General features: G+C 44.8%; 1 protein-coding gene across 3 annotated transcripts in view; it reads left to right on the top strand.

Moving 5' to 3' along the window:
* The window catches only part of CTDSPL2 (CTD small phosphatase like 2), a 31,667-nt gene that overhangs the window by 3,490 nt on the left and 2,721 nt on the right, over positions 1-25,456 (top strand). For all 3 annotated transcript variants that reach the window (XM_082290710.1, XM_082290712.1, XM_082290711.1), the window contains exons 2-11: positions 13,653-13,861; positions 17,156-17,294; positions 18,916-19,065; positions 19,518-19,730; positions 20,449-20,527; positions 20,789-20,900; positions 21,734-21,820; positions 22,973-23,035; positions 23,130-23,209; positions 25,233-25,359. In XM_082290710.1, the coding sequence (XP_082146836.1) occupies positions 13,670-13,861; positions 17,156-17,294; positions 18,916-19,065; positions 19,518-19,730; positions 20,449-20,527; positions 20,789-20,900; positions 21,734-21,820; positions 22,973-23,035; positions 23,130-23,209; positions 25,233-25,359 (1,242 nt within the window). In that variant the 5' untranslated portion in view covers positions 13,653-13,669. The remainder of the gene's footprint in view (positions 1-13,652; positions 13,862-17,155; positions 17,295-18,915; positions 19,066-19,517; positions 19,731-20,448; positions 20,528-20,788; positions 20,901-21,733; positions 21,821-22,972; positions 23,036-23,129; positions 23,210-25,232; positions 25,360-25,456) is intronic.

Below are 25,456 nucleotides of genomic sequence, written 5' to 3'. Positions count from 1 at the left end.
GAGCAGGCTGGGATAGTGGAAGGTGTCCCTGCCCTGACAGGGGCTGGAACAGGATCAGCGTTAAGGTCCCTCCCAACCCAAACCATTCTACAATCTGTGATTTGATGTTTGTACATCCCAACGAAACCTGCAGAAAATGCAAATATGCACCACAAGTGCAGAGTTGATTAATCAAATTCATGATGGGTTGTGATTTTCAGGGGGCAGACAGTTCAAATGGAACTGTCATTGCTGGGATCCTGGGAGGGAAGAACAAGCTCTCAGCAGCTGGTTAAGAGGAGCTCTCCCAGGCGGGATGTGACAGTGCCAGCCCTACCGAGAGCTCTGTCCCAGGGGAATTCCCTGGAGTGCCACGGTAGCTGCAGTGAGGTGCAGCACTTCCGATTGCTTGAGCGAAACTCACATACACCCAGGTGCTTGAAAGCCTATCTAACATGTTGTTTACATGTTGAGATGCCTAGATGGCCATTATTTAGTGTTTTAGAAAAATAAATATTTGACATTCACAGATGAAGACATTTTCAACAGCACTTGAAAAATTAAGTGGGAAATCACCTACATCTAAAGCAATCAGCTCAGGGGTTGGGTTGGAGCTTCCCAGTTGGCAGTCCTAACTTTTTCTAAATAGATTACTTCCCAATCAGATCAGTTTCAGTAATTACTTTGATTAAGGTCCTCTTAACTTCTTAAATTGTAAGTTCTCTCATCATATCCTGTGATCCAAGGAAAACCCTTGTCAGGACACAATCTGCTATAAGAAAACAAGGGAGTTGAGCATCAGCCTTCAGTGCACTTACACCTCTGCCAGCACTGTTCCATGTGGAACATCTGAGGAGATACAGCCTTTGTTGCCTCAGTTTCCCCATCTGATGGGTCAGTGTTTATGGTAATCCTGGAATCTGTGGCCAAGCCCAGAGGAAGGAAGTGTGCAGCTGCTGGTGGACAGGATTAACTCAGCAGCACATTGATCTCTGCGGTATTGGGACATTCAAAATACAGCTCCCCACAGGGGAAGTTTTCTGAGGGTCCAGCCCCATCAGCCAGATTTCTGTGCATCCTTCTAAAAATGACCCTAAAGCAAAAATTTAGGAAGTACTTGTCTGCTGCATTAGATCCAGCAAGGATCCACTGCCCACCAAGTGATGCTTCTGCTGGAGTTCCATAGAAAAGAGGTGATGGAAATAGAAGTTATCCCTAGCAGTCCTAACCAGTCTGAATTCAGAATTCCTTTTTGGTGGGTGAGGAGTCTAGTTAGGATGCATGAAACACCTCTAGTTCTGTGTTCACAGTATTTAGTGTAGCAGTATAATTTTAAGTATAATACTGTCATGAAAATAAGTTTAACTAAAAGGAGCTGCTAACTCCGCAGCATCTGGAAAATAAGCTGTGGATACTTACTTAAAGGAGCACAATAAAAAAAATACATCTTACTAGTCATTGCCAATATTCCAAGTGTAAGTAGGAAAAAAGAATCTAGGACTCTAAAGCATTTGGATTAGAATTTACCTGTAAATTAATTACCTTATATGTATAAAGAAGAGTGTTGTTAGCAGCAGGAAGGTGATGCTGCAGGGCGTGTTAGCATCCTCAAAGCCTCAGAGGGAAGAGAGGGATCCTGTCCTTATTTAGGCTGTGTTTGAGAATAGTTAATTTAAGTTTAAAAAGTAACAGGAACTCTGATCAAATCAGAGCAGTTGTTCTGAGCAGTTTGGCCTGTGCTGCACCAATTCAGTCTAAATCATAACTCAGTTTATCCTAGGCCATTCTAACCCATGATTGCTTTGATTCACCCTGTACTTTAGGAGGTGCTAATTAGAGGAAGGGAGGTAATTCAATCTAAGGCTGAGGCTGTACCACAAGGGCTTCCCTGGCCCCACAGCACCAGCTTGGTTAGTGGGGAACCCCACGCAGGGGTTCCTTGGCTGCACGTGCCCTCTGGGAGCCTCGCAGTCTGGCTGGCTGACAGCGTTCCCCCTTCCCTTTTCCAACAGATAGTATTGCCTTGGGAAAGCTGCTGGTTTAGACCCAGCCCGGCACAGGTTTCCTTAGTCTAGGCAGAGCTTTAGGGGTACTCTGTGTCCTCTGCTCAGCACAGAGGGACTGCAGTGCTGGAGCAGAGCCCAACACAAGTGTGTGTGTTCCTTACCCTGTGCCGGGATTTTGCTTCACCCGTTGTAGTTCCCTCCAGACTTGCCCTTCTCGGGTAGGTGGCTGTGTTTGGAGTGTGCACTATTCCAGGAAGGAGGGGGCTGGCTCCAGATGGCAGCTCGGACCTGTCCGTTGTCCTTGCTTCGTTCTCCAGTACCCCTTCCAGAGGATGTAACATCACCTGAGATGCTTCTCTTTCCTCCCTTTCCTGGAAGCTTCTCTCATTTTACTATCCTGGGTGTGCTCATTTAAGTGCAGGAGGCTTCCTTTTATATGGAACAGTGCTCTGGGCAGGTGGGTGATGCCTGGTCACCCAATTCCAATCCATCACCTGGGAGGGAAACCCTACAGGTGAGGGCTGAGTTCCTCGTCCTGGCAGTGTGGGCTGGTGGGATGTGCCCCAGCCCTGAGTCTGTGGGATCAGCTGGGAAATGATGGACAATGGTCAGGAGTTCAGAAAGAAAAACAGGGAGCAGGAGAAAACTCCTTATTAGCTCTATGGGCAACAGTTCTGTGTTGGTGCTTGCCAAAGCAAAGCAGAGTGTGAACTAAAGTTTTAAGGTTTGTTTTCAGAGGGGAAAAACAGTACACAAAAAGTAAAGGAAGTATTTAATAAATAGCAGGAATATCTACAAGAATGTTGAAGGTACTTGCAGGCATTGTGAATGTGGGATTTAACTGCAGTATATTTGATTGAATTACCTACCTCAGTTTGTCTGACACCTTGAGCTCATGTCAAGACCAAGCAGTTGTAGTTAAATCAATTTAAATACAATTGGAAAAGCTTGTTTATTTTGCTTATCAGGCCAGAACTTACAAAGATTTTAGAAGAAAGTTAGTGTAATCTTGATGCTTTTATGTTCTTAAAATTACAGATTTGGAAGAAACTTTTGAGGACTTCATTTTGGCGAAAATAATATTCCTAAACAACTGTAATTACTGTGTTTAGAGTCCTTTACTTTTGTGTTGCTTAGGGACTAGGAAGCTCGCTGGTACTTTTCAGAGAAAGGTCTTTGAGAGCTCAGTTGGAAAAATGGGCTGCAGAGATCCAGGTTCAGGTGAAGAGGTGTCAGACTTAATTGTTAGGTGTAATTACCCTGTTGGACTTATTTGAAGATAATTCTCTTTTGATAGTAGATTGGTTTATTATATACCTGAAAAGGTTTGATAATGTTCCATCTCAAAGATTAATAGTTAATATAAAAATGTTTTAAGTCAATTAACAATATAGGGATCCAAACCATAAAATAGTTTAAAATTAGAAAAATAAACATTTGTCATTGGTGGTATGTGCTTTCAAAACGAAAACGTCATTTCAAGAGGATTGCTCTGCTCTTTCTCCACTCGATGGATTTTTTGGTCCCTGGTAGCTGGGGGCCCTGAGGTTGGAGGAGTATGTGGAGCTGCTCCTGTGCTATTTGCTGAGAATTCGGGAGGCTCGGTGCCTGCAGATGGCTCATATTTGTCAGAATTACAGGGGTAAAGGCTTGTTTGTTTGTTTGCTAGTTTGGTTTTGGTTTTGCACTGAAGTAACTGTGCCGATAAATCCCTGCTGTTCTGTGGCTCCCTCGGGGCATTGTTGGTACGTGGTGCGAGGGCCAGAGCTCGAGATGAGTCTGGTGGTGGGTGACACCCGCGGGATGTTCTTTGTGTTCCTGGGTTTTACCTCGGGCTGACCCCATCCTGCAGTGGGCCCCACTTAAAGCAGAGCACTGGGAGTGGGGCAGAGGAGGATTTTCTACACCAGACCCAACCTTCACAGCGGGGGCAGGTCTCTGTCCAAGCCCCCTGGCCGCAGGAGGAGGCAGAGGATGCCACACCGCTTGTGAAGTGTGTGTTAAACCCCTTGGTAAAGGAGGGAGGAGCCACGGCAGCGATAGAACGGACAAACCGGAGTGAAAAGGCTGTAAGAGAGGGTTCAAAGCCCCCAGTCAGCATCCACAGGATGGAGGCAAAGCACTGAGAATCTGTGCAGTTTTCTACATGTCAGAATGAGGGTTTTCCATGTGTTGCTCAGCTCTCCTCCTTCCCTGTGGCTGCATGGACACTCCCCCCTGGCTCCTGCACTGAGCTTGGCAATAGATGATTGTTTAAATTCAGGTGGGTGGGCTTTGCTTATCCTCTGTGTTCAAAGAGAATTAAAAAAACTAATTTCTCTTTTATAGCATACATGATACCAAAAGGATGAAGCAAGGAATTTTTTTCCTACTTTAAGGTGCCAGTTTTTAAATATTCCAGAGATGGGCTAGGCAAGGAGGCAAGGTGGAATGTGCCTCTGTGTAGCCAGACTGGATAAGGGGTAAGGGCTGCGCTGTGGCCATCCTTTGCTTGCGATGCTTGAAGGGTCCGTCTTACCTACACAGGTCTGAATTTTCAGAAACCTTGCAGGAACTGAGTACATTTGAAATTTCTGTTCCTCTGTGACATTGGGTTGATGCTGGTCCATGGGTTCTGCATTTCCCAGGGAGGACTGACACACACACAGAGTTGTGTGGCAATTGGATAAGCCTTATTTTCTCTAGGAAAAGCTGATCGATGCTTCTGTGCTGAAGGACAGAGCCCATCAAAGAGTGCAGTGAGCAAATGAAACCCATGACAGAAAATACCGTTGCTTTAAAAATTTGTGACCAGATTTCTTAATTAAAATAATTTGCCAGAAAATAAAAGGCAAATGTGGGACCTGATCACATGAACACACAACTTCCAGGCTCGTGGTTGTGCTGGAGCTGGAGCTGTGGCTCCACAGCAGCATGGAACAGTCTCCTGGCTGCTACAGTGCCTCTGTCCAGAGAATGGGCTGGGATGTGTACCTTGGCTGAGAGCCAGCAGCGTGACACAGGATGCACCCTCCTGGCTGGGCTGGGTTCCTTGGAAATGGGGTGACCCCCTCCGTGCTGCCTATAGGGAGCAGCCCTCTCCCATGGATTGCTTGGAGCCATTCCTGAGCACCATCCCAGAGAATGCTGTGCTGCTGATCCCACCGTGGCTGTGCCAGTGAGCCAACAGCCAGGGGCCTGGCTTATGGAATTACCCATGGATGGTCGTGGCACAGAGCTCTAACCCTGGGCCATGTGGTTCCCTGCTGTAACTGTCCTTTCCCCTGCCAGGAGTTACGTGTTTTTATTCCACCCCTTGTTCCCATGTGGAAATACACCAGCCTGAGGACACGTCTCGCTGGAGGGTCAGTAGGGCACCAGAGCTGTCTCAGGAGCTGCAGGGCTATGGGGGCTAAAAGGGATGTAGGGAAAGGAGGAATGGGAAATAGAAAGCATTCCGTTCACTTCCATTAAAACGTTTCTACTCTCCCACAATTTTGCTAAGTTGTTTCTTCAGCACTGCTAGTGAGAAGTGATGGATGCTCTGTCATATAGCACATGGCACAAAGGTGACAGCTAACTTCTTTCAAGTATTTCTTTGGTATTTAAGGTAACTTGCATTAAATTTGTTATTTAAGTTAACTCAGGCCTCCTCAGTATCTGTAAAATTTTCCCGAATTCTAAAGTAGCTGCTTTGTAATGTGATAAATTAACCACTGTCAAGACTTGTGTTACTTTGGAATGCGGCTTGGTGCTTTCTTCATCATAAGCATTTCTGATGGAGAGGCCAAGCTCACTCCTGATATTGGGGAATGACTAGAAACAAATCCAACAACCGTGTAAGCTCCCAGGTGATACCAGTACTTCTTGTTCTTGCTGATTTCTCTGGTTGAGGATCCCTCAATATGGATTTTCAGGTTGTGTGTGGAGATCAGGGCACTCACCCGTGCAGATTTCCTGCTGCAGCACATGAATCCGTGATACAGGTGCACAACCTCCCTTTTCCCCAACTCAAAAAGTCCCTGAGACCGAAACTTCCCAAAGTAAGGCACGAACCAAACACCATCTCCTCACTCAGCTGGGCAATCCCCTGGCTGTTTGCAGAGCCAGATCTGCCACTTCACAGCCAGAAAGTTGTAATTTCATTACATGTTGCACGTTTCAAAGTGACAGAGATACATTAGATCAACCTGGAGGTGATGATCTTGTGAAAGAAAGAAGTGAAGTTCAGGGTGAAATCGACTGGAAACATTACAGTGTGGATGCAGGGCAGTTTTACCCTACAAAATTTCTGTTGTCATTGGTAGCTTGTGCTTACTGTACTTGGTATTATTGGAATATTGACCAGAAACTTCCTATAACTTCCCACTGAGTAGGCAACAAGGTTTGTTGTTTTTTGGGGTTTTTTTTCTTGTGGATTTTTCGCCCAAAATAAAACGGGGGGAAAAAAGAGAATGAAAATAAAATTTATAAAATAGCTTCATTGTGATGGAATCAGACAGGTCCCTGAAACTCATTTCAGGCAAGTTTTTGAGACTGGTAAGTTTCAAGTTCATCATGTCTCAATATTATGTTTTAAGGTTATATGTACAAACATAATGTCACTCACAAATGAGTACAGCTGTTAAATCTTTAAAACTTATTTTCATGTCAGTTTTAACTGAGGTATATGCACAATTTAATCTCAGATTTGCAATTTTGTGAGAATGAAGTTTTCCATGCAGGAAAGAAGCCAGGATGGGCCATGAAAGAGTCAGGATTAATTCAGCATGTATTCATAAGGGAAAATTATTGGTTTAAACTTTGTCTGGACACTGAGTAATACAAATCCTGACTGTGCTGGTATTTTCCCCATTCTTAACAGCACGGTTGATTCTTTATTTTAAGTCAGGGAAGCCAGGTGTGAGAAGAGCATGAAAGCAGCTCCGTGCAAAGGGGAGAGCAGAGTTTAACCTCTTGTGAAAGGTTCTGAAAGAATACAGTGTACTAAGGAAAGTGTTTTCCAGGGCAATAATCATATTATCATTTAAAGAGTCTTTATCCTGCAATAAAAATAGTCTGCTATTTTTAAGGCCAAAGGAGCAGCCAGAACCCTTATCTATCCCTTTAAAAGATAGCAACCTGACATGGTCCTGTGGGATACATGATTGTGTCTGTGGTCCCCTGGGAGGATTCAGGTGCAGTGGAGCAGGATTAGGTTTTCTGGTGAAGTTAAGCAAAAGGCAGCTCTGTTGCTGTGTAGACCTTGCAGAAATGCCTAGATTCTCCTCACAAACACAGGAGTTACTCCATGGTTTCCATAGTCCAACACAGACTTACTTGGGCTTGTTAATCTGCTTGTTTCTGGGTTTGTTTTTTTCTTTTTGGTTAAAAAGATAACTAATATGGGTGAACTGAACAATTAGAACAAAAAAAACTCCTTAGGATTGTTTTGTAGTCAGACAACATCCCGGAAGGGTCTGTTCAGGAAGTGTTTGCAACCTGTCTATGCCACGGGTTGTAACAAGAGGGACTTGACTTCCATAAATAGGCTCCCTGTGTGCCTGGCAGTATGGATTAAATGTCCAGAGAGCCTGAGGACAGCTGGTCCCTCCCAGAATCCCAACAGGAACAGTGCTGGTTCTGTGGAATCTGTTACTGCTTGTCTAAAACTCGAGCACTGCAAACTTTCCTTTGCCAACCTCTCAGCTCTCGGGAGCCCCACAAGATCTGAAGGTGACTCATGTGAAATTGTCATCTTGGGCAACACCAGATATTATAAATAAGGTCTTCTTTCTGCAGTAGGTTTTGGGGTTCTGCTCTGAGGTTTGCTGTTCCATGGTTACCCCAGCTCTCCATGTTTCCTCCTTGCTTAGTGTGACACAAACTGGAAAGCCTGAATTAATTACCAGCATGCACCCTCAGTGCAAAGAGAAAAATATCTTGGCTGGGAGGGAATAAACTTTCAGTTCCAAATGCGTTTGGTATAATCAAAACAAAGCCTCACTAGCAAAGCAATGGCAAAGCAGAAATATGATGGGTAGAGCAGAAAAATAAAGGAACAAAAGATCTATTTTCTGTTGAGGCCAATTATAAAAAGTTGCCATCCTCCTTTGGCAAAATCCTTCTAAGGACATGTTTGTTTTAGGGAAGATACTCAAACTTTGGGAGAGTAGAAGTGAACACAAGATAGATGTCCTGAGGGATCAGGGTTTGAACAAGGTGACTGAAGACCAAGGATTTCAAGCAGGATTCTGTTTCAGGTGGAAATGATTTAGTGCCCTGGAAGGTGGGGAGGAGCAGAAAAGAGGTTTTCAGTTAAACAGGGAGAATTTAGAGGCACCTTTGGTAGTTGTTTTGATGGAACTTTTGATGGAGCTTTATACATTTATCCAGATTTCATAACCCAGCATCAACATTTGAATAGGACATGTTGGGTGATTTGCTATTTTAATAAATCAGCATCTTTTTATTTTGTTTTTACCTACCCCAGACTAGCATCACTTCCAGACTCCTTTGAGTCAGGGTTTCCTGGTTTATTGCTCTCTCAGTTCTGCAGTGGCAGAAAAACACACCTAAACATTGGAGAAGAGTAGCAAGTAGTGCAGTACATTGGAAAATACATCCGCTGGAGTGACATGAAATGGCTGTAATTTTCTAGGGAAGGAGGATAAGTTGGTTAAAAAAGGCCAAGAGTTGTTGAGGGGGAAGAGTCTCAACATCTTGAACTAACAAAAAGTATTTCCTTGAGGTGTGTGAAGTGCTTTGGGGCCTATCTGGGTGAGGGGCTTTACCTGCCAGTCCTTCCCCTTGGCTTTGGTGGATACACCACGGTTGCTGTTTGGCCCACGCTTCTCTGTCCCCACAGCCCTGTCAACGTGGCCCTTCCCTGTGGTGGCTGAGGGGTGTCTGGACACCAGCAAGGGATCTGTGTTTCTTGAAAGCATCCTGAGCACCGTGTGAATGGATCCCAGCCAGCTCTGGGAGCATATCTCCTCCTTGGGATGTTTCCTCACCCTGAAATCTGGGTCACATCGCAGCCATGAACTGTGTTGACGAAACACCTCTGGTATTACTTGTTTGAAAGGAAACCGGACAAAATATCTGGTCTTGGTTCCTCTGTCTGTGGATCTGCCCAGTGATCCAGCAATGACTGAAGGAAACACACATCTTCTCAGCAGGGAGGTGTGTGTCAGCTGGGCTGGTTGGGAGTGGGACACTGAACCTGCCACTCTCTCAATTTCAAACCCCTCAGTTGTCACAGCTGTTAAATCTGGGGACAGGTCACAGCTTTGTGCAGTTGGTCACGTCTCCATCTCTGTTTACACTGTGCATTGATGCTCTTGCTCAAAATTTAAAAAATGTTAAAAAACTATTTGCTTTCTTGGCTTTGTGTAAAAAATGTTCCAAGAAAAAGCCCAGATAAATAAATAGAACTTTTTCACCTCTTTGTGTTGCTGTCACCAAAGTCACACTCTGGACATGTTCACGGTGTCTGAATCCTCTGGAGCTCCTGTGGTGTGGAGGCTTGGGATGGATTGATTTCTGTGGTGGCAGTTCAGTGTTATTCCTGAGTGCCAAACTGAATGGAGAAATTGTTCAACACTATAGTTTTAAAATTTCTTGTCACTTATCTCTTCCTATTGTTCTTCACCATTGTTCCTTTACCATCTTCAACGTTTTCCTGTATCAGAAAGCCCTAAACCCTGTAATTAGATGTGCCTTGCCTAATTTTCCTTTTAATAGTTTGGGGAAAAGTAGAGAAAACAGCAGTGTCATATGTGGGAAATAAAGCATCCCTAACTGCAGATTCCATGGAGGTGTGCTCTCAGTTGGAAATATGAGTCATTCACAGGAATTTCTTTCCTGTAAGTACAGTGTACCTGTGCATGGAATAACAACAGTATTCACAAGGTAGGGAGCCTGACACTTGGTGTGTGTGGATTCAGGAAAATGGAATTTATTGCAGCCATAGCTCCTTCAGCTGCTGTTTTTTAAGAGCTCCTACATTTTATTTTCCTGTCCCACAAATTATTGATTGGATATTCCTTTTAGTCCTTCTTTGCCATGTAATTCTCTCTTGAAGAACAAGGTTTTTCCTTTTTTTTCCCCGCACTCTTTCTGAGTTTATTATAAGTGTAGAAGTAATTGAAGACAGAAGGGTTTTGGGGAGTTGATTTCCCTTAGCAAAACTTCCTGGCACAGTGGAAGAGGCAGTGCCAGCCTGGGCTCAGGTCCTTGGTCACCTGGCTGTGCTGTTGGGCCTGTCAGGGATGGCACGTGCTGGGGAAATCCAAATCCCACAGGTTTGAGGAAGGAAATTCTCCTACGTGTTTAGACTTGATTATTTTGACTGTGTTAAGTTTTGTAGCCTGGTTCAGGAAAGAACCACGACTATAATTCAATAAAAACTCCCCCGCCAATTGGATCCAGTACTAGGAAAACAAACTCCTGTCTCTGAGACGATTGTAGGTACCTGTTGCTAAGTCCATTAGAGATATTTATAACCCCAGGCTTGATACCCAGGATGTGCAGTGAGCCAAAGGAGTCCCTGGCAGGGCTGTACAGAGGAGCTGAACGTTTCCCTGCTGGATAAATATATACTCACCATTGATAAATATTAAATTGGTTCATCTTTTGTCTAACTGATATTTTTTTCAGTTCTAGAAAAATCAGGCAACTTAAACTAGAGCAAATCTGAAGTAATATTTTCATTCCCACACTGGAATTTTGTTAGTGTCAGTCTCCTTTCTCCATTTTACAGTGTTCTTTAATTCATTTTTGCATTTGTTTAGTGTGGCCAATGCAGCAGTGTGGGCACAGGCCCCGGGCAGTGCCTGTCCCCTGAGGTGTCACTGCTGGGACACCTCCAGTGCTGGGGGCAGCTGGGGGCCCCTCCCAGCAAGAGAGACCTGGAGGAGCTGGAGCCCCAGGAGCAGCTGAGGGAGCAGGGGGGGCTCAGCCTGGAGAAAAGGAGGCTCAGGGGGGACCTTGTGGGTCTGCACAGCTCCCTGATAGGAATGGGCAGCCGGGGGGGTCGGGCTCTGCTCACAGTGAGCAAGGACAGGATGAGGGGAAACGGCCTCAAGTTGTACCAGGGGAGGGTCAGGTTGGATATTAAGGAAGATTTCTTCACTGAGGAGTTCCCCAGCCCTGACACAGCTGCCCAGGCTGGTGGTGGAGTCCCCATCCCTGGCGGGATTTAACAGCCCTGTGAATGTGGCACCTGGGGACATGGGCTATGGTGGCCTTGCAGTGCCGGGGGATGGTTGGACTCAGTGGTCTGAATGGTCTTGTCCAAGCTCAGTGGTTCCGTGACATCACTGGCAGATCCCAGAAGTCACAGAAGTCAGCTGAATGTGCCTGTTCCATGTGCCCATGGCTGGAGCCTTGCCCCACACACACACACGCTGCCCACCTCTCTGCAGGGCATTGGGCTCGCCCTGAGCCCACTGCTCCACCGCGGTGAGTGCTCTGGGAACGGAGCCTCCTGGGACTCCCAGCTGCCTTCCTGCTATCCTTGGACTCTGTCCTGTCCAGCTGTCCAGAATCCACCATCTCCATGGGCTGTGTGATGCTGACGCTCTGTTGCATTGCTCGGATGCCCACTGGTTCCCCTTATAAACTAATTTAATGGTGTAAAAATTAAGGAATTTCCCCTGTTAGCTCAGTGAGCTGGTCAGGTCTCTGAGGAGGAGACAAGATCTGAAGTGAATGTGGGAAAGAAATGAGGAGGGAGCAGGAGCAAGGACATTGAGGTGTTGGAGTGTGTCCAGACAAGGGCAACAGAACTGGGGAAGGATCTGAAACACAAATCCTGTGAGGAGCAGCTGAAGAGCTGGGGGAGCTCAGCCTGGAGAGAAGGAGGCTCAGTGGGGACCTTCTGGCTCTGCACAAGTTCCTGACAGGAGGGAACAGCTAGGGTGGGGTCAGGCTCTGCTCCCAGGGAGCAGCGACAGGACAAGAAATGGCCTCAAGCTGTGCCAGGGGAGGTTTAGGTTGGATATCAAGGAAAATTTCTTCATGGAAAGGGCTGTCCAGCCCTGGCACAGCTGCCCAGGGCAGTGTTGGAGACCCTGTTGCTGGAGAGATCTAACAGCTGTGTGGATGTGGCACCTGGGGACATGGGTGAGTGGTGGGGATGGTTGGACTGAACTGCCTGTATGTATGTTGCTGTATTGACCACTGATGGAAAATGCTGAGTATGGACCTGTGGAAAATGACCCCCCATGTTTGCTGGCAGTTACAGTGAATATTCCATGTAGTAATTCTGTGTAACATCATGTTTCACCCTTGGCAATACCCACGGAGTACTTTACCTGCTAAGTCTGACAGCAGTGTCAGTACTTGGGTCATTCCTCGTTAGCTGCAACATCTTTGTGTGAGATTGAGATTTACCTGGGAACAAACACAGCTGTGTAACAGGTTTTGAACTGGTTTTCAAAAGTACTACAGTATTTCCCAGTCTGTGACTCATCCCACTGCCACCGTTGCCTTTTCCTAAACAGCATGCCTGTTGTGACATTACTTATATGTTAAATGTTGCAGATTGTTTGTTCTGTCTCTGCAGCAATCAGATCCACACTAAATGGACTCCAGAAAGGCAACTTATATGTTAAATGCTATATTTATTCTGTCTATGCAGCAATCAGATCTACCCTAAATGGACTCCAGAAAGGCAGGCACTGATTCCTGTCGGAATAAGCATACAATTTTCTTTAAAAACCTGCTTTTTGTCAGGATTTCAGCTAGGAAAGGCAAATTACTTTCTTTCCAGTATTTCTGTGCATTACACCACAGATGGATTTCTTGCTACTTCATTTTTCTGCTCCTGATTCATCATAAGAATGATTTTAAGTGCGAGGAGTCCCCTTCAAACCAGCCCAGCTCTGGGCAGCTGCAGAAGGCATGTCCCCAGCCCGGAGAGCAGTGACATTGAGGCTTGGGTGTCACAATACCAGCAGCACACTTGGAGGCTGGAGATAAATGGGATGTATTCCCTGGAATGGCCTTTTACTCTGCTTTAATAAATACTGCCCTTGCATGAGTGTTCCCAAGGTCTGATGTGAATCCTAAACTCAGCTCTATTAAAGCTCAGTTTGGGTTCCTTTGCAGAGCTGCTCTGTCCTCACCCACACTAAGTGCACAGACTCATGATTCCTTCTGTGAGCACTTGACAGGAATTTAGATTTATGCCTCATCTCAAATTTAATGTGGAGACTTGCAATGAAGTATTTTGGGGAACACAGAGAGGGAAGGACTTCTGGGTCACAGAGTCCAGTCATTTGGGACTGGAGACAACAGGCACCCTACAATCAATCCTTTCATCAAGGTAGTTGACGCCCTCCTGGTTGACAAGGTGTGATTGTTCGCAGGTTGGACTCGATGATCCAAGAGGTCCTTTCCACCCTAAGATAGTTCTGTCATTCTGAGCAGGTAGGTTTTTCCTCCCCGCCACTCGGATTGGAGGGTTATGCCAGACTCACTGATGTTCTGGGTGCTGTATGCATGGCCAGATGATATCCATTTGTTCCTCTAGCAGTGTGGTGCTCTCACTGAAATAGCTCCCCTGTGCTGTAAGTGAAGCCGTGCGGCGGGAGGGGAGCGCTCGGCACAGCACCACCAGCGTTATGTAATTCCTTGGTTTCAGGAGCTGCAGCTTAATATGTTTCCTCAATGAGTAAGTATTCCTGGTTTTTCCTTTTATAGCTTTCCATGTGGTACCCATGAAGATGAGGCTGAGGACACGGAAAGCTTCCCAGCAGTCCAACCAACTCCACACGCAGCGGGCGCTGCGGGCCAAGCGGAAACACTCGGAGGTGGAGGAGCCCTTACCTGGCGGCGGGGGAAAACCACCCAAAAATGAGACGGGCCTCTTGTCTTCAATCAAAAAGTTCATTAAAGGAAGCACACCCAAGGTACGCCAGCTGTGGGCTCCTGCTTTACTTTTAAGTCATAATCACTTCAAATTTGATTGAAAACCAGTTCTGTTAAGAATTAATCATGGGGTGGAAGCAAAACATAAAAGAACTGAAGGCAACAAGTGCCTGTGAGTTATGTCAGGTAAAGCAGACTTTGAAACCTTCAGGAGTCAATTGTAGGCGTAGTTAACAGTCCAATAAATCACAAGATTTATTATCTGGTGTTTCTTTGTAAAAATGTCAAATGAATTCAGTACATTCTTTTTAATTTCTATTTTAAGGATTCCTCAAATCCAGATTCAAGGAATTACCAGTACTGACAACTTAGAAAAGCCAGTCTGTAGGCATAAATTTGTTGACTATTTCTGGCAATTTTATTCAAAACTGTTTAGGTGTCATTTAATCAATGAAGGTCAAACCTCACAAATCCAAGTGCCATGGATTAGATGCAGCTGCTCAGTGATTCCTGCAGTGAGCACTGCCCTGCTTGGAACATCACATCCAGATCTTGTTGGGGAAAACCACAAAATCTCATGTCTTGGTCCAGCCAGAAGGCTGAGCTTTACTGATCTGCCCATGTGAACACCTGTTGCATGTGCTGCATGGACATTTGAGGGCAAAAAATACACACACACACACACACATATATAAAACTTTGATAGGCTGAATGTAATCTTGCAATTGCTTCAAAAACTGGCATTTTTTCTCTAGATGGAGGCCAGTTAAAAACCCCTCATCATTCTGTCCCAGCAGTTTAGATGCTGGCATTATGTAACTGCAGATTTGAAAGATTAGCCAAGAAGTTGTAACTAATTTACAATGTATCCCAGATCAGCTACATGATAAATAAAAATCTGGTATAAATTCAGAAGTATTTTCTCGGGGTTTGAACTAAGTGTTGAAACAATAACTTGTAACAAGTTGAAGTTCAAATAATCCTAATAATGTGACACTATATTCTTGAATTGTTAAAATTATAGCGAAATTGAGTATTTCATGACATGTTAAACCAAAACAACCTGTCCTAGATAACAGTGAACTACTAAAGAAGACATATCTCCACAAAAATTAATGGTTAAATCTGCTTCCAGTTTTTTTTTATTAAACTGTGATAATTGATCTATTTTACAATCAGTATCTCTGTTGGATCTCAGGAGTGCAACATTTTGGTTGCAAAACCTCTGCACTCAAATCTAAGCAAAAAGTTTACATTGGAATTTTTAGATAAGGGAAATATGTCTAGTTTTCCTTTTCCATGTCTCTTTAAGGTTTTGTGAACTTCCTTCCTTCCCATCTTCTCTTCCTCTCCCAAATCCCGGGATTACTTTCCATTCTGTTTTTTCTTGTCAGGTTTGTTGTCATGAAATGCCCCCATTTTTGTGCTGTTCCCTCCCCCGTCCTCTCCCGTGCCTCTAGCAGGCCTTGGCATGGTTCCAGTGCCTGAGCATGGCCCGCCAGTGACTCTGCCAGGCCGGCTTCCAGAGCCTGCTGACTTCCCCAGCTCGTCCTGGGGCTGCCATGGGAACGGCACCGCTCTCTGGATACTCCAGAGTTTGGCCGTGGGGAGGGAAAGTCTCAGTCACCTCTGGGGTTCTGTGGATTTATGGCAGTCAATGTCCCCATAATGTGTGTCTGGGCAATTTCCATCATAGTCACAGGTCATTTATCTGGTCATGACTTCAAATGTCTGTTGTTATTCCCAGTCTCAATTCAGGCCAGTCCTTAGCACATTCCTGGCCTCTGGAAACACCCAAAAGCAGATAAATGTTCATGTCCCTGTGGCATTGCCATGTCCCTTATGGCACAGGTGTGATGTCACAGGTGACAGGGGAGTGACAGAATTCCAGCAGATGACTCTGTAAATATATACAATGGGTATATTCAGTTCTACATCTCTGCAGCAACATTTTCCATGGATAAACCAAGCAGCCCAGTAACATTTCATCCCACTTCACCTGAATTCCCTTCCCTGGGACACTGTGAGCACAGCAGTGTGAGCTTCCTGCTGAGCTCGATCCTCTTCTGCAGGATCAGAGGGATCTCCAGAGGGACTGGGATCTTCCTGCCTCTGATCCCATCAAAAAGTTTTCCTGATTTCACTGGAATTTTTGTAACATCTCTACACTTGTTCTCCATAGGGCAGGATGAGAGCTCACCTCATTTATGAAGGCCAAGGGATAACTTTTCCAAGTTAATGAAGTTCTTTGGTTGCTTTCTCCAGAATAACCTGGAAATGTTTTTCCTTACTTTTGATCAGTTTTATCTGTTTCCTCTCAATATATGGATTGTGGTATATACAATATTACTAATTCTAGGTGTTAGTAATTAGGTTGTTTTCACCAAGGTTGTTGGTCAAGCAGAAGGTTTGTGGGATCAGTGGTGTTCTCCTGTCTTCTGTTGTGACTCTCAGTACCTCCCCATGTTGGTATTTCCTTTAGCTGCTGTTACAGCAGGGGCTTTAGATTAATTTTTCTGAATTTTCTATTTGCTGTTTTTTGGAGCACGCAAACTGTTTTTTCTTTTTAACGATGTGAAACTTCTGCTCCAGCAAGGTAATATTGTAATTCTAAAATTAAAATTTTAATTAACTTTGATATTGTCTGTGGCCTTGTTATTTGTTATTCAATTGGGTTACTTTTGCCTTGTCTCACACAGTTCAGGGTACTCTCAGTGATCATGCTTTAGATTTCAGATTTACATTTTATTGAGTTGTAGCAGGTGTTTTGGGGGAAAAGGGGCAGAAACGTGTCAGAAACGTGTGCCTGCACATAGAGCTGTGCACAGAAAATGTGCAGAATTGTTTGGTTCTGTCTCATTGCCATGAGTGCTGCAGGGAAGAGCAGTCACTTACTTCCAGGTAAGGAGAACCCTTGGATTTCTCACAGCTGGGTTTTGCTCTGTACTGATATGGATTGTCACATTGGATATTGTTGGGCAGTTCACCTCCTGTTTATTTAACAGGCAAAGAAATCAAATCTCAGGTAATTTTAGTTGCTTTGTCTCTGCATTTCCCAGCCTCTGCAGCACTGAAATATTTATAGATTGTCTGTAAAGACAGTTTTTCAACTACAGCAGCTCCATGTACAGTTTTCATTCCCCATACTTTGATTTAGTTTAAAGTCATGTAAAATCCCAGCTGGCCAGATGTATGTTGCATGTTCTGCATCTGGAAGTGGAGCAGTAAAGGGACCTTTGGTGAACTTTCTCCAGGAGATAACATTCTCTGGTCTGGTCCATGGAAAAAGAGGCACTGTTCAGTATGTTTCTTTTTTCCCTCTTTTCTATTTTAAGGAAGAAAGAGAAAATCCTACCAAAAGGAGTCGGATTGACCGGGATATTGATAACAACTTGATCACATCCACACCTCAGACAGGAGAGAAGCCCAACAAACAGCTCTCGCGAGTGCGGCGGAAAAGTCAGATGAATGGAGGTCGGTAAATCCTCACATTGTGCATTGTAGTGCAGTGGGAATTCTCTAATCTCCCAGCTGTGCACTGATCCAGGGCAGTTCTGCAGTGGGGGAGGTTGTTGGGGGTTCTGACTGACTTCAGTGAGAGCAGGGTTGAGCTAATCATAGCAAAACAGGATTTCCAGGGGTGTGAGCAACACTTCCATCACACCCCAGATACATCCAGTGTATCTCTGTGAGAACAGCTACTTTGGAACTAATTTAGCTTTTTTTTTTTTTTTTAATTAGTATTCTCAAAGTCCCTTAATAATTTGATTTAGCTCTTCTCCCATTTTCTCACAAATAACATGTGAAATGTGACCTCCCAGCTCTTGACCTTTGCGGAAGTTACCAGGTGTCCTTCTCCAGGCAAGTTTTGTATCTCTCTAAGGATGGAGATTCCCCTTTCCCTGTGAAAATTCTCCTCTTGAATATCTTTATTCATGACATGATAACATTGTCATTGATACTTAAAACATCACCTGTGGTTCCAAATCTGACATTAAAAACCTGGGTTTTAAGCTTCCTCTCTAAGGAAACTATGAGGGTGGCAAGGCCCTGGCAAAGGTTCCCAGAGAAGCTGTGTCTGCCCCTGGATCCCTGGAAGTGTCCAAGGCCAGGTTGGACCGGGCTTGGAGCACAGGGCAAGGAAGGTGTCCCTACCCTGACAGGGGGTGGCACTGGATGGGCTTTAAGGTCCCTTCCCACCCAACCCAAGCCATCTTGTGACCGTGGTATCCTGGGTGCACACAGAGCACCCTGAGCTCCTGTCACTGTTACAGGGATAAAATTCTTCATTAAATATTCCCTGTTAGGGAGGGCTTGGAGCTGCAGCTGGCACACCTCACGAACCAGAGCTGTGTGAAGTCCTCAAGCAGCTCCATCAGGCTCAGCTGACAGGGAGGGTCTCAGCTCATGTGCACACACTCTCTCCCATATGGACAGACATCTCAGAGCCTGAGTGCTGTGAAGGAAATAATTCTCCTTCATCTCAGTCTCAGAACTGCCTTGGCCCTCAGCCATGAGATGGGGATTTGAGTTTTGGGATGTACATACCCATACCTAAGATTTAGAGATAACCCTTGTTACATGCCAGATCTGTAACATGGATGTTTATTTAATTCTGTCCTTTGTTATCTGTGATAACAACTGACAGTTCTTTCCCTTCTGAGTAGTGTTTGTGCCTCTGTTTGAGTGTGTGGAGAGTAACAAACGATGGACCCTGGAGCAGCTGGGAGGGAGGCTCAGCCAGGCAGTTCTGACCCTTTCTCGTGCCTCCCTCTAGTGGAGTCCTGGCACTGAAAGCGCCGAGCTCTGCCAGGGCACGGCGGCTCCGGGGCTGCCTCCCACCGAATCACTGCGAGGATTTACACCTCTGCTATTTATGTGAACAAGGAGTGCTGCCTCATCTGGAGAGAAGCTTCAGATGGTGTTGAGAATGGACATTTTTGGGTTTATGCTGGTAGAAAGTCGCTGACTCTCATGGACCCAGCTGAGCCATGAACAAGAGTTCACTCCTGGAGTGCAAATGCTGACCATAAAGGAACAGATGCAACTGAAACCCAGCTGGGTGGTGTTAAAACTCATATTTTTTCTTTTCCAGAAGCTGGAAGTTATGAAATGACGAACCAACACGTAAAGCAAAATGGAAAATTGGAAGATAACCCTAACACAGGCAGTCCCCCACGAACAACATTACTGGGAACCATATTTTCTCCTGTTTTCAATTTTTTTTCACCAGCAAATAAAAATGGTGAGTATTATTAAAGAAGCCAATAGTTTTAAAGCTGAGTGTGACAGATTTGAGTGGTTTGAGTGGCAGTACACTTTTCATTCTGGTTTACAAACCAAGTCACTGCTGCCAGGTAAAAGGCTCCTTATTTCCTAGATGGGTTGATGGTTAATGAAAGAAGCCATAAGCTTACAAGCATTAGAACATTTCTTTCATAGGTGTATTAGTGGTGCACCTTTCAGTAAAAAGAAAATAAGGAGAAGGAAAAAAAAAAGGGATTATGTTCCATGTCCCAAACATGTTTTAAAGTCATTTGTCATGGTCTTCAGTTTGGTTCTTATTTTTGTGGCATGAATCAGTGCAGATACCTTTAATTATTCTGAGACTTTGTGTGTGTGTGGTTAACAATGAGTCTGAGCATTGTGATAGGGAACTCAGCCTAAAGGTAAGGAGTGTTTGGAAATGTCCCTCAGGAACATCAGGCTCCGACTCTCCGGGCCAGGCTGTGGAAGCTGAGGAAATCGTGAAGCAGCTGGACATGGAGCAGGTGGACGAGATCACAACGAGCACGGCCACGTCCACCAACGGCGCCGCCTTCCCCGGCCAGGCCGTGCAGGTCAGGGCTGTCAACAACGGCCTGGGGGACACCGAGGAGCCGGGGGACCGCGACCTGCCCCCGCTCACGGGTAAGGGACAGGGACAGAGAGGGTGCTTCAGGGAATCAGCACCTGTGCTTGGCAGGGACTCCCATTCCCCCTTCCCTTGGGCCGTACAAACAGCATTCATACTGATTTTTATGGCTGATCGACAAATCTGGTTTATGCACCAAAGACACAGTTTTGGCAGGACTTACCTGTTCCTGGTGTAACTCAGGTGGCCTCGTAACACTTCTTCCCGTGGAAGCAGAGATTCCAGAGGAAAGGCATTATTGTTAACATTGAACTTGCACATTCTGGGCTTGCTGATCTCCAAAGAGAAATTGGCTACACTTTGATATCTTGTATTCGAACCACATGGGAAATGAGAAACACACAGATCCTACGTTCATTTTCCGTATTTTCTTCAGAAGACAGCATATTTTTTTGACAAAAACTGTAGCCATAAAATGGAGCTTCTGTGTGCATGGGCAACATCAAATCCTTAACCCTCCCCGGACCCTCCAAGCTCTGGTAGATGAGCAGCTTTTTAGTAGGGGGTAAATGTGACCTCTGAGCAGAGGGGCTGCTCTGGGTCCAACCCAGGAGAGCCCCTGGCAGGGGAGGTGGGGCTGGAGGGAGAGTTCATCGCTTGTTTCCCCCTTGTGTCTCAAGTGCAAATTGTCACTTAAAAGAACTGCACTAATAAGACCAGCTCTTGTGGTTTTTTGTTTTATTTTTTGTTTTGGTCATTTTCGTTGAATTTCAGCACCAGTATCTCCAGACAATGGCTACTCATCAGCTCATGCAGAAGCCACCTATGAAGAGGACTGGGAAGTTTTTGATCCGTAAGTGCCAGTATTTGTACTAGAAATAGTAAATTAATCATTTGGAGTATTGAATTAAGATACTTCTATTTAAATTGGATCATTTTCATGCTATGATAATGAACTCCAAAAGCTCTTATCTTAAAAAAAGTGTATGCTTATGTGGGGTTTATTTCAATTTAAAATACTTTTTGTGCAGCCTTAAATATTTCAAATATTCAGTTGGGCTACAACATTGCAGTTCAATAATGTACATTTTTACAGCAAAATCTGTATTTTCAGATACTATTTCATCAAACATGTCCCCCCACTAACAGAAGAGCAGCTGAACAGGAAACCAGCTCTCCCACTGAAAACCAGAAGCACACCAGAGTTCTCATTAGTTCTAGACTTGGTAAATACCTTTATAAACACAAACCAAAGCAGGGGGGTGTTCCCTTATTTGTGGAAATCAGTTACGTTTGCTTTGAACAAAAAGACTGTTGAATGTTGCGTAATTTTAGTTTAAAATAGTTGAAAAAGAATTAACTGTGGTAGGAATAGAATGTGTGTTGTATTTGTCAAATACTTACATCCTGCTTTTAAAAAAAAGCATTACAGTTTTAACATTTCAAACAGAGAGTTGTCTGTCCCCATAAAGCTTCCCTAAATCCAGTGTGGAAAAATGAGATGGAATAAAGAGGAGAATTCAGTTGCGAGTGTTTTGCATCAAGATTGATGAAAAATTAGATTTTTACTTTTTAGAACATTCTTATTCTTAAAGGGCACAAATCCACTTTTTGAAATACTCTTACAAAATATATTTGTCTTTATGATGATTTGTTTCAGTGTCTCTGTTTCAAAAGTTGTTTCAGACCCTGTTAGTGATGATGTGATTTTATGAGCAGCATCAGTTGGGCCGTCTTTGTGTGATCGTAGGAATGGGTGAATTATTCACAGTGAAAGATACAGGCTGGAACTGAATGAGAGGAGAGCCTACAAAATTAAAATATCTCCTTATAATTACACCCCCAGCACACAATTTTAGTGAAAATTTTAAAAAATTACAATAATGAACTGTTTAATTCATCCTAAGAATTTTCTTCAGTCTTGACAGCACTTGCACAAAAGTACATTTTCCATTCTAAATAAACCTGCCTTAAAATGAACATAAAATGTAGAAAACTACTTTTCTTTTCAACATTGTTTTTTCACACTCTTCTTTCTTTTATATAATTTTTTTCCTAGGATGAAACATTAGTGCACTGTAGTCTAAACGAATTAGAAGATGCTGCACTCACTTTTCCAGTTCTTTTTCAAGATGTCATTTACCAGGTAAATAGAAAAATACAAACTTTTTTATTTTGTTTTGTGGGAATCCTTGCTGGGTGTAGTTGTTCACAGCTTGTTTGAAGAGAGAAGCAGCGGCCTGGCATTTTACACCTGCCTGGTGATAAACTGCAGGTGTCAGATCTGGCAAGAAATTTTGTATTCACTTAAATTGTTCCCCTTTTCTTCCCCCCTGGTCACTGGGTTGTGTCCACAATAAATTTGACCTAAGTCAGTTCATGTACTACAAATCCTTGCGGAGATGTACTGTGATTCAAAGGAAAACTCAAGCCTGTTCCTCAGTGGCTGTTAAACCATTGATAAAGCTGAAATCCCTGTGAAATGAGAGGCAGCTCCATATCCTCCCTTCTCTCCTGATATTCCTGGAGCTCCTCAGAGCTGCAGTTCTGTGTGGGTGCTCTCTGAGCCTGGGAGAGAGCAGGGGCTGCTCTGCTCACCCCATGTGCTGTCACTGCCACGGCCAGGGCTGCCCAGCACAACCAGACACAACCTGGGCCAGGCCTGGAGCTGCAGCTCCCTGCACCTCCTCCCCACAAGCCCAAATCCTGTACTGGAATCAGAGGGAGGCAGAACCCTCCTGACTGGGTCCTCTTGTGACTCTGCAATTCCTTACAGGGAATGATTTCTCTGTGTGTGCAGTTCTGTGCTGGTGGAGGTTGAGTTTATGGAAATTTAGAAACAACTGAAGCCTTTTTTTTATGATCACTTCTGACACCCCCAGGCTCAGGTAATTGTTAGTGGTTATTAAGAAGAGGATGTAGTTCTTGTGTCCAGGGCTTGAACTGGTGCTGCCCTGCTGGTGAGAGCTGAGTCAGGGTGTTTAGTCAAAGCAACCAGTTTTCATTTTTAACTTAGAGATTGTCCAACTTCTATATTTTTAAAATTTTTTTTCTAATTCCATCAAATTTCCAGTAGTTGTGTTAAGGCTGATGTTAGCGTGTTACGCCTTCACTCTGAGCTGCTCAGGCTGGGAGCTACTGGAATATTGCTGTCACTGGGGTGCTATTATACAAGAAGTTGGTATTTGCTGTTTATTTCTGATGCTCATTTTCACCTCCACTGCACAGAGTGTCATTTAGTGGGGAGGTTGATAACTGGTGGACTGTGAATGTTTGCTAAAGCCCCTCTCTGCTCCAGGTGTATGTCCGGCTAAGGCCGTTCTTCCGAGAGTTCCTGGAACGTATGTCTCAGATTTATGAGGTAAAACTATTAGACACCACCTTTGAATTTCATTTTTAAATTGTATCCACTTACTTGTACCTCCAGTGGTGACTTTTTCCCCTCCAATCCCCAGATCATTCTGTTTACTGCTTCTAAGAAGGTGTATGCAGACAAGTTATTGAACATCCTGGACCCCAAAAAGCAGCTGGTCAGGTAAAACCAGAACAGTGTGCACGAACCTGTTGTGAGCAAACTGAGTCCTGTGCCTGACCAGTGGGATGGGACGTGTTCCTTACTGCAGTGTCTCCCTGACTGATTCCTAAGAGAGGGAGAAAAATGGACTGAAGTGATGGAATTGGTGCCTTATGATAAAATAACCCCAGGCCAAAACCTGTACCAGTTCATTCTCTGTTTGGTTGGCTCATGGGAAATGACCTCTTGGGGATCAAAAATGTGCTTTGGAATACACACTGCAAATAAAGGAAATGAAATGGCTATCTGATTACTTTTAAACTATTTAAACTTGAGTTATTTATTATAAATTGTGACTTGTGTGGCTTTTACAATCAGCATGCTTTCAATTCTCATTCAATCACAAAATCATTTGTCTGTTGGCTTTGTATTAGAGCCGGTTTGGTTTTTCATTTCTTAGTACTGAGCTTTGTTGGGAATTGTTTGGCTTTTCCAGTTCCTTAAGGCAGAAGGAAATTCCAGGGGTGAGATTCTGTCACTCTCATCTGGCAGGGGGAGTGTACCTTGCAGTGTTGGACCCAAATTGATTTCTGCTCAGGGATTTCCCCTGTGTGGGGTGACCCAGGCCAGGGAACCCCTCCCTGGTGATGCCAGAGCTGTGTGACATCACTGCACAGCCACCTCTGCATTGTGTGTTGTACATTCTGCAATGAAACTGCTTTTGCTGCACGCAAAGAAAAAGCAGTGGGTTTATCCAGCATTACACTCAGTGCTGTGGGCACATCCCAAGTCCTTTTCCTGAAGTGCAGAAGGATAAACTGTCACTAGTTTTACCCAGAGCCAGTCTTACTGCTTGTGTTATGTGACACACAGAATCCAGGTGGGCCCGGTGCCTCCTTTCCACTGTGTTAGACCTGGGAGTACTCTCAGTGCTTGGAATGCTGAACCTGGCTGTGCCAGCCCGGAGGATGGTGCCCAGGTAGGCACTGGCACTCCAGAACACGAGTGGGGTGGCAAACCTTTCTCCAGACACCTGATGCGAATGTTCAGGACTGTGATTGTTCCTGTGTTGGGACAGGGAAGAGCCAATGGCACAAGCAGCCAGACCGGGTCTAGAAGCCTGCAGAGATGTTCCTGTGCTGCCTGGCTTTGTCTGGGGTTGGTGTGGCTGAGCTGACTTGGTCCCAGCTCTGCCACCAGCCCCAGGTGCCTGTCAGGCCCCACACATGTGACTCACACTCTATATATAAATGCAGCAGCTCATTTCCCTCCATGGCAACGTTGGGAACTCAGCTCCTGCGTGGAATTAGGCACACTATGTACAGCTTCTGAACGCTCCATTTAAAAATACAGGCAGTGTGGAAGGAGCTGCTCTGCAACAGAGCTGGGCAACCCCAAATCTGCCTACAATTTATACTTCTGTGGATATGCCATGAAATGGGAGTTTTATTCCTGCTGGTTTTTTAACCAGAGTCCTTTTAGTCAATCCGTCCATTTCTTCTTTCATAAATTACATGGGAGCAGACTAGTGGGAAGGGAAGGAGTTGATGGGATGTTTTGGCCCCAAGGCTTTGTTTTTGAAATGAAATAACTGAAATAGGTTAATTGCCAGCAGAGGTGTAACAGAAAAGGAAACACTCCTTGTGACACTTTGTGTTCTGGCATGAGGTGGCACAGGGAGGCCCCATTCTGTGAGGGCTGGGACAGAATAAAGGGATGATAAACCCCAGTAAACTGGCTGTCTACAGCACCTGGGGCTTAGCAGATCCTTGGGGTGTTCTGGGTCCCTTTGTCGGCCTGTCTGTGAAAGGGGTCAGAAAGAAGAGCCTGAATAAATACAAACCCCCACCCCCAGAACTGGGTTAGCGCAGAATCACCTGAACTGCACATTTTACCAGTAAAAATCTCTAAAGAGAGCAGAAAAAGGGTGCAGTTCTCTAACAGGAGATCAGAAGAGAAAAAACTGGATAACGTTTGCAAAGCTCCTGGTGCAGTGTGGATGTTGTCCTTGGTCTAATTAATGAGTATTTCCCTTTAATGACAGGCATCGACTCTTCCGCGAGCATTGTGTGTGTGTACAAGGGAATTACATCAAGGATTTAAACATCCTGGGCAGAGACCTCTCCAAAACCATCATCATTGACAATTCACCGCAAGCCTTTGCTTACCAGGTGAGGGGCTGGGGTGGGAGACACCTCAGAGGGGGCAAACTTCCTGAGGGGAGACAGGGAAACCTCACACTTGGATTTCACTTCTTATATAAGTTTG

The sequence above is a fragment of the Coloeus monedula genome (assembly GCF_965178545.1).
Source record: "Coloeus monedula genome assembly, chromosome: 14".
NCBI lineage: Eukaryota > Metazoa > Chordata > Aves > Passeriformes > Corvidae > Coloeus > Coloeus monedula.
This window is presented reverse-complemented; position numbering and strand designations above follow the sequence as displayed.